The sequence below is a fragment of the Wyeomyia smithii genome, chromosome 1 (genome assembly GCF_029784165.1).
Source record: "Wyeomyia smithii strain HCP4-BCI-WySm-NY-G18 chromosome 1, ASM2978416v1, whole genome shotgun sequence".
In the NCBI taxonomy this organism is placed as follows: domain Eukaryota; kingdom Metazoa; phylum Arthropoda; class Insecta; order Diptera; family Culicidae; genus Wyeomyia; species Wyeomyia smithii.
Genome location: NC_073694.1, coordinates 135,030,470 through 135,038,735, shown reverse-complemented (window position 1 = coordinate 135,038,735; position 8,266 = coordinate 135,030,470). Strand labels below are relative to the sequence as shown.

General features: G+C 37.1%; 1 protein-coding gene across 1 annotated transcript; it reads left to right on the top strand.

The window, feature by feature from the left end:
* The first annotated feature begins 5,293 nt into the window (after positions 1–5,293).
* On the top strand, positions 5,294–7,697 carry LOC129717689 (T-complex protein 1 subunit alpha). The gene is made up of 3 exons (XM_055667783.1): positions 5,294–5,489; positions 5,753–6,441; positions 6,510–7,697. Exons 1-3 carry the CDS (start codon positions 5,417–5,419, stop codon positions 7,419–7,421), a joined length of 1,674 nt encoding a protein of 557 aa, XP_055523758.1. The 5' UTR covers positions 5,294–5,416; the 3' UTR covers positions 7,422–7,697.
* Positions 7,698–8,266: the final 569 nt, after the last annotated feature.

The window sequence follows — 8,266 nt, the reverse complement described above, 5'->3', positions numbered from 1 at the left end:
CTTGTTCACAATTTTCAAAACCTTAATTATCAAGAATTTGATAGGAGACTAAACGATGTAAACTGGCAAAATTTACTGAAAAATGAAAAAGACAACAACAAAGCTGTCGGTATATTTAGTAACAGCCTTCATTCAATTATCAATGAACTCGTGCCCAAGAGAAAGAAAAGGATGGAGGCAAACTATAAATATCCGGTATGGTACACACGAGAAATTAGAAATCTCAAAAACAGAAAACAAAAGGTACATGAAGCTTATAAGAAAGACAAAAGTTCTCAGAACTTAAATAATTATATAGAAATTCGCAGAGCACTTGACGTAGAAATATCCTTAGCATATGAGAGTTTTAATGCAAAAGCAGAAGCCAACATTAAATCCGATCCGAAAGCGTTTTTTAGCTTCGCGAATGAAAAAATGAAAACTTCTAATTATCCATCCCGCATGCAAAGACTTTGATGGAACTAATAGTGGTGATATTTGTAACCAGTTAGCGCGATTTTTTCAAAACAATTATAAAACATCAAAGGATACTCCAGACATAAACTATTTTTCCTTCCTAAAAGAACAAGAAAATGACGTATCAGTTGACAATATTACTGTTCAAGAAATCCTAATGTCGCTTGAAGGCCTTGTTGCCAATAAAGGACCGGGTCCCGATCAGATACCGCCATCATTACTTAAAACATTTGCAACTTCATTTGTTAAACCCCTTTTTTGGCTTTTCAACCTGTCTCTTAAGTCAGGCGTTTTTCCACTAGCCTGGAAAGAATCATTTTTGATCCCAATATTTAAGTCTGGTAAGCGGTCAGATATCAAGAACTATCGAGGAATTGCAATCATCTCGTCGATCCCCAAGATGTTTGAGGCAATCGTAAATCAAAACATGTTCAATCAAGTCAAAAATAGTATTTCCAATAACCAACACGGGTTTTTCAAAGGTAGATCTACCTCTACAAACCTATTAGAATTTGTGAACTTTTCTTTAGGGGCAATGGACAGGAATAACTTCATTGAAACTTTATACACTGACTTTAGTAAGGCGTTCGAGAGAGTTGATATTCGGCTGTTGCTTTTTAAGCTTAAACGTATGGGATTAAGAGAGACACTGCTAACATGGATCGAATCGTACCTGACGAATAGAACGTAGTTTGTTCGTTTAAAAGGTAAAACTTGGACAGCAATTAAAGTCACTTCTGGTGTTCCACAGGGTTCCCACTTGGGTCCTTCATTATTTATTATGTTTGTCGACGATGTCAATCTTGTATTGAAATGCGCCAAAGTACTCATCTATGCAGACGACATGAAATTGTACATGGAGATACGTAACAGCGTAGATCTTCAACATTTTCAGGATGAAATCAACGTTTTCTTCAATTGATGTACCAAAAGCCTACTGGATCTTAATATTAAAAAATGCAACATTATATTCTACTCGAAAAAACACACTAATCATGATTTCAGTTTCACTTTAGGAAATCAGTTGATTCAAAGGAGTTATAAGTTTAGAGACCTAGGCGTAATACTTGACTCAAAACTAACATTTGTGGAACACTATAATACAATGATCAATAAAGCTTTCAGTATGTTAGGATTCATCAAAAGGTTCAGCTACAATTTTAAAGACCCCTATACCATTAAAACACTTTATGTTTCGTATGTAAGATCTGTTCTCGAATATTGTAGTGTAGTTTGGAGCCCATATCTACCCACACATGTAGCAAGAATAGAATCAGTTCAAAAACAGTTTTTGTTGTATGCACTCAGGAAGCTAGGTTGGAGCTCTCTGATCCTCCCATCATATGAATCACGGTGCATGCTAATTAACATTGAAACGCTTGTAAAACGAAGAGAAATCGCTAAGGTCTCTTTTATCAACGATATAATCTCTCATCGTGTGAAATCAGAAAACCTACTAGAAAACTTCAACTTTTATGTACCCTCATGCATACTTAGAACCAGAAGTTTGTTTCAAGTGGCTCCTCAACGAACAATGTATGCAACTAATAGACCTATGAACCAAATGATGAACACATATAATCAATATTATGTACACATTGACGTAACTATGTCCAGGGCAGCAATAAGAAAAACTTTGAACAGAAGACAAAATTAACAATTTTATCATATATGTAAGTAAAACTGTATGTAGTCTACCCTGATTGACGAAATAAATAAAGAGATGTGTCTTTTGACAACTCTGCTTACGTCAGTTTGACTTTTCATATATTTCGCAAGGAAAACAATGAACCTGGCAACATTAATGTTGCCAAAACTGCAGAAATCATGAATCTGACGTAAGCAGAGAGGTTCACAAATTACGAACGCGCGTTTCAAGTGACTCCTCAACGAACAATGTATGCAACTAATAGACCTATGAACCAAATGATGAACACATATAATCAATATTGTGTACACATTGACGTAACTATGTCCAGGGCAGCAATAAGAAAAACTTTGAACAGAAGACAAAATTAACAATTTTATCATATATGTAAGTAAAACTGTATGTAGTCTACCCTGATTGACGAAATAAATAAAGAGATGTGTCTTTTGACAACTCTGCTTACGTCAGTTTGACTTTTCATATATTTCGCAAGGAAAACAATGAACCTGGCAACATTAATGTTGCCAAAACTGCAGAAATCATGAATCTGACGTAAGCAGAGAGGTTCACAAATTACGAACGCGCATTATAGCACCCGCCATTATGGTGCGTAAAAAGCTGGATAGGCACTCTAATTTTTGTCTGCCTTACGCAAAATCCAGTGCAACCAGAAAAAAAATATTTATTTGATATTTTGATTTTTATTTAACAAAAAAACACAACAATGAAATTAGATTACAAACAACATATAAAACTACAACAAAACTTCGTCTGTATTTATATCATCATACTACCACTGCCAAACTTTCTTTCTTGTTTTTCTTACACGCATAATGAAAAATATTCGGCAAAACACTTAACTCCTGTTGCAAAATCAAGGGAAAAATTACTTGTTTATGAAGAAAAGCTTAATTTCACGTTACCATTAACAACTAAATAAACAACACAATAATAAAAAGAAATACCTTCACTACATATTCGACTGTTGCGTGAGATTCTCAAATTTGGAATATCGTTTTCAGATTTTACGCATATGTCGATACGGTTCTGCATTCCTGGGCAATCGATAAAATTTTAGGACCAAACGCTTGGCACTTCATTCAATTTTTTTTTGCTTTTATTTGTCTGGACCAAAAACAAAATTGTGTCCACAATATTTCACTTTTACTTACTTAATGATTGGGTCGAACACCAGCTGTTTAGCAACACGGCAAGCTGAACCGCTTTTGAATATTATCACACACGCATGCTGTCAAAACCATCCAATCACGTTTGGAGCAAAAAACCTGGAGCAAACCGAGGTATCATCTTGGCCACTCTTCTCTTGGGTTTTGGCAACTAATTGCATTTGCCGTTTTCACAAATTAGGTCGGTAATAATGACAGAAAGCAACAAAAATTTGATTACTGATCGATCGGTAGTGGTTGGAATTACCGAACGTTTTACCGCAGACAGACGTCCAAGCTGAGTTCCAAACTTGTGTAAAGTTTTTTGTAGTAGCAATTCGTAACCAGATAGCGCTACCAGTGACGCTAGCCTAGTACACCAGCGAAAAAAAAAATGTATTGTAGCGATAAGGTCACCAGGCGGCGCTAGTGTACAAGTGATTTATAACGCAATTCTCTTTGAAAATTTACACAGAATTTTCGATCAACGTTGATCTTGCTTGGACGTCTGTCTGTGGTTTTACCGAGCGTTCAGCTGTTGAAAAGTCGGTGAAAAAAAGACGAATTCGGTGATTTAATATAAGTGTGTATTGTGTTGGCCGTGCGCATTCGGCCTCTGCCAGGCTAAACGCGAAAAGCGGCGCGAACCGATTCGCCCGGCCGTACGTTAATGTACAGCCGTAAGTAGAGCTGTACATTAACCTACGGCCGGGTGAATAGAATAGAATCCCTAGCTACGATGCCGTTCCTGAATGCGAAACCACTATTTTCCTGCTATCGGAGCATCCTTGCCGGTTGAGGGTTTTGGCCTTCCTCCTGTGAAGCTCTGCCTCATTTTAGTAACTACACAAGCATTCTGGATTTTGGCAATCAAAACTTCGCCTGGCTGTCTGATTTTCAGTGTGAAAGCAGCCTTTAACTTTGTTATCAGAGTGTCTGACTACGATTTGTTAATATTGTTTGAATTTAATGTTTACAAAATTTCACAATATTCCTCTTTCTCCCATTCAATAAAACAGGTAATACGATGCCTTCGTCATACACAAGTTCACCATAACTCCCGCTATCGGCGTAACACAAAGATGCAATCATCGATGCAAGATGCATCGACGTGAATAGCATACCTTTTAGAACTGTCATCTATACTTGGGTTCGCACCTACGTGAACTCTCATATGCAATTGTCAAAATGTGCGTGATGACATAAGCAAAAATATTTCCTTCCTTTTTTTTCGCATGCTAAAACCAAACAAATATCAGCAACACCGTCAACCAGAGCTGCCAATGTTCCAGTTTAAACTGGATTCCTCCAGTTTTTTTCAAGTGATCCAGTCAAACAGTTTATTCCCAAAATCTTCCAGTTTTTTCAGATATTTGCCAGTTTTATCCAGTTTTTTATTCGCTGAGCTCCGTTTGATTTTCGGAAATATTTTAAAAACGTTAATTTTGTAGATTGATAAATTATTTTAACAATTCTTAACAGCATTTTCAGTATTCTATCTTCTCGCACGAAGCACAGTCAAATTAAAGACTGCATGACATGGTTGAGATGAAACCAAACAAATAGATTTAAAAAAAATTCTATTTATTTTCTGTTGCGGAGCAGTTAAAAAATTGTTAGAAGAATTAGATACCAAAAGATAGCGAAGTCAGAAATAAATCAAAGTTCAACTTCACTGATGTAACGAAAGAAAATGCTGCTCTATTTTTTGATTTTGAGATAGATTGATTGCGAATTTTGAATTTTGCTGCTGTTAGAGGAAATTTTTCAGTACATAATTTTAACAAAATGTAAGCCCGAAACAAAACACTTCTGATTAAAATGAGTAATTTTTTGCGAAGAGTTATCTCTTTAGTTGCTGTCATTGAACCATAACAGAAAAGCACTCTCACAATCAATTTTTTGCTTTTTTTCCTTTTTTTTGGAATCCAGTTTTTTTCCAGTTTTTTCTTCCGCCTTTTTCCAGTTAAGTCGAAAATTGTATTGGCAACTCTGCCGTAAACGCAAATTTATTTGACACTAATCATACGTCAATTCATAGAAAAAACGCGAGTTGCCGGAACAGTTTTACTCTCTGATTTTATTGCATTTGTAAAACGAGTTTCGAGTCTAAATTTGGTTTTTCAGTTCGTTAAATACATTAGTTATGTCTACTGTTGCGAGTGCACTGTCTTTGGCTGGAACGCGGACCTCTGGAGCGCCAGTCCGAACTCAAAATGGTAATTAGATTCTAGCCAGTATATGGCATGCTAATGGCAGTTTGATTGAAATATTATGGTACCAAATTTAAAACAAAGCATTCAACAAATGCATGTTAGAAGACAAAACATTTATTAGTTATCATAAATTTATTTCACAAACATTTAGATTGAACTAGTACATACATAGTATATGACTCATTCTATTTTTGAGGTTAAGTTACAAGGGTTGCACCTGCTTTATAAAAACAGATTTTATTTACAAAACTTTGTCTTAATTTTAGTAATGGCAGCTTCATCCATTGCAAACATTGTAAAATCATCGCTTGGACCAGTCGGATTAGATAAAATGCTTGTCGATGATATAGGAGATGTTACCGTCACTAACGATGGTGCTACTATACTACGTTTGTTAGAAGTAGAGCATCCTGCCGCGAAAGTACTTTGTGAATTAGCCCAGTTACAGGATGAAGAAGTTGGTGATGGAACAACATCAGTGGTAATCATTGCGGCGGAACTTCTTAAAAACGCTGACGAATTGGTAAAACAAAAAATTCATCCCACTTCAATCATTGCTGGTTACCGCTTAGCATGCAAAGAAGCCTGTAAATATATATCTGAACATTTGACCGCTCCTGTTGATGAGTTGGGTCGCGAAACACTGATCAACGTAGCTAAAACATCCATGAGTTCAAAAATCATTGGTGCAGATGCCGATTATTTTGCCGCTATGGTTGTTGATGCAGCTCAGGCTGTGAAGATTACTGACACAAAAGGCAATCCGCTGTATCCAATCAAAGCCGTAAATGTTCTTAAAGCGCATGGCAAATCGGCACGCGAAAGCGTGTTGGTACAAGGATACGCATTAAATTGCACTATTGCTTCTCAGCAGATGCCAAAAAAGCTGACTAACGCTAAGATAGCATGTTTGGATTTTTCTCTACAGAAAACGAAAATGAAAATGGGAGTGCAGGTATGGTGTAACATTGTTACCGGTTTAGCTATATAATAAACAATAACTTTATTGCTAATATCTCATAGGTGCTGATAACCGATCCGGAAAAATTGGAAGGAATCCGAGCGCGCGAGTTGGACATAACCAAAGAAAAAATCGAAAAAATTCTTGCCACTGGAGTAAACGTGGTCTTATGCAGTGGGGGAATTGATGATCTTTGTTTGAAGTATTTTGTCGAAGCCGGTGCTATGGCAGTGAGACGAGTGAAAAAAACTGATTTGAAGCGTATCGCCAAAGCGACTGGAGCTGCATTTTTAACTTCACTGACCAACATGGATGGTGAAGAGGTCTTCGAAGCCAGTTATGTCGGTGAAGCGACGGAAGTAGCACAAGAGTTCATATGTGACGATGAACTAATATTGATCCGAGGTCCAAAAGCGCGTACAGCAGCATCTATTATCCTTCGCGGTCCTAATGACTTCTATTGTGACGAAATGGAGCGCTCTATTCATGACGCATTATGTGTAGCGAAACGAGTACTAGAAGGCAAAAAAGTAGTTGCAGGGGGAGGCTGTGTTGAAGCAGCCCTTTCGATATATTTAGAAAACTTCGCAACTTCACTAAGCTCTCGTGAACAACTAGCTATTGCAGAATTCGCTAAATCATTACTAATAATTCCCAAAACATTAGCGGTAAATGCCGCAAAAGATGCAACCGATTTGGTTGCCAAACTGCGTGCTTATCATAATTCAAGCCAAACTAAGCTTGATCATGCCCATCTTAAATGGTTTGGATTAGATCTTATTGAAGGTATCGTCAAGGATAATAAAAAGGCAGGGGTCTTAGAACCAGCTATGTCCAAAATAAAATCCCTCAAATTTGCAACCGAAGCTGCTATTACGATTTTACGCATTGACGACATGATCAAATTGAACCCGGAAGAGAAGCCAGGAAAAAGCTATGGTGATGCATGTGCTGCCGGAGAACTTGATGATTAATCTAGCGTATTTTTATCTTAAAGTATCCTGTCTCATTTACCACATTTCATCGGCATTAGTTTCTTCTAATCCTATAAATCTGCTGATTTGAATGTTTTATCGACAACAAAATCTATTCGGAAAATTTTCATCAAGAAAACGAACAACGTGCACCCGGTGTGCAGATCCTTCGAATCCCTTTTGATGTATGAGGTTAATTACAATATTGCTTCTCTAATTATATATCCATAAACGAAAATGGAACAGTAATAAATGCACATTAATACGATCACAATACATTCGCTCTTATTATTGCTGGTGTATTTAAGAATATGCCACACTGAACCTACACTACCCGTCATAAGTTTGGAATCGCTTTACTGAGTATTGCAACACCCAGTTTGAATATTGCAACACCCCGAAAAGTTTAGCATCACTTGATATGGGCAGATTAATGTAACTCTACCTCTTGGTTCTGGAAACCTAGAGAGTTGGGGTCTTCAGTAAAGTTGCTCAAGGGGTTAAGGACTTGTGATTTGATGACAGTATAGTTCGGAATTCAGCCACAACGCAGCGCTAGTGTGCATGAAGTTTTGAATGATTCGAACGCTATTTAGCACAATAATCCCACCGTTTAGAGAGTTGCAATTTTCATCAAAGTTACTCGAGAGGTCAAGGGCTTGTAATTGGCGGACGGTATTCACGGAATTCAGCCGCAACGCAGCGGTAGTGTGCATGTAGTTTTGAGCGTTTCGAATTTAGTTTAGCTCAACAATCACATCATTTACACTTATTGTTTACACATGACGGAAACTAATTTGAATGTTGACAATTTGATCACCACACACAATACGTAGGCTTGTGTG

Excerpts from the sequence above, each read along its gene's own strand:
- LOC129717689 (XM_055667783.1), top strand. The coding sequence starts at position 5,417 with ATGTCTACTGTTGCGAGTGCACTGTCTTTGGCTGGAACGCGGACCTCT. Across the intron at positions 5,490-5,752 it reads GCCAGTCCGAACTCAAAATG|TAATGGCAGCTTCATCCATT; the intron begins GTAATTAGATTC and ends TCTTAATTTTAG. Across the intron at positions 6,442-6,509 it reads AAATGAAAATGGGAGTGCAG|GTGCTGATAACCGATCCGGA; the intron begins GTATGGTGTAAC and ends AATATCTCATAG.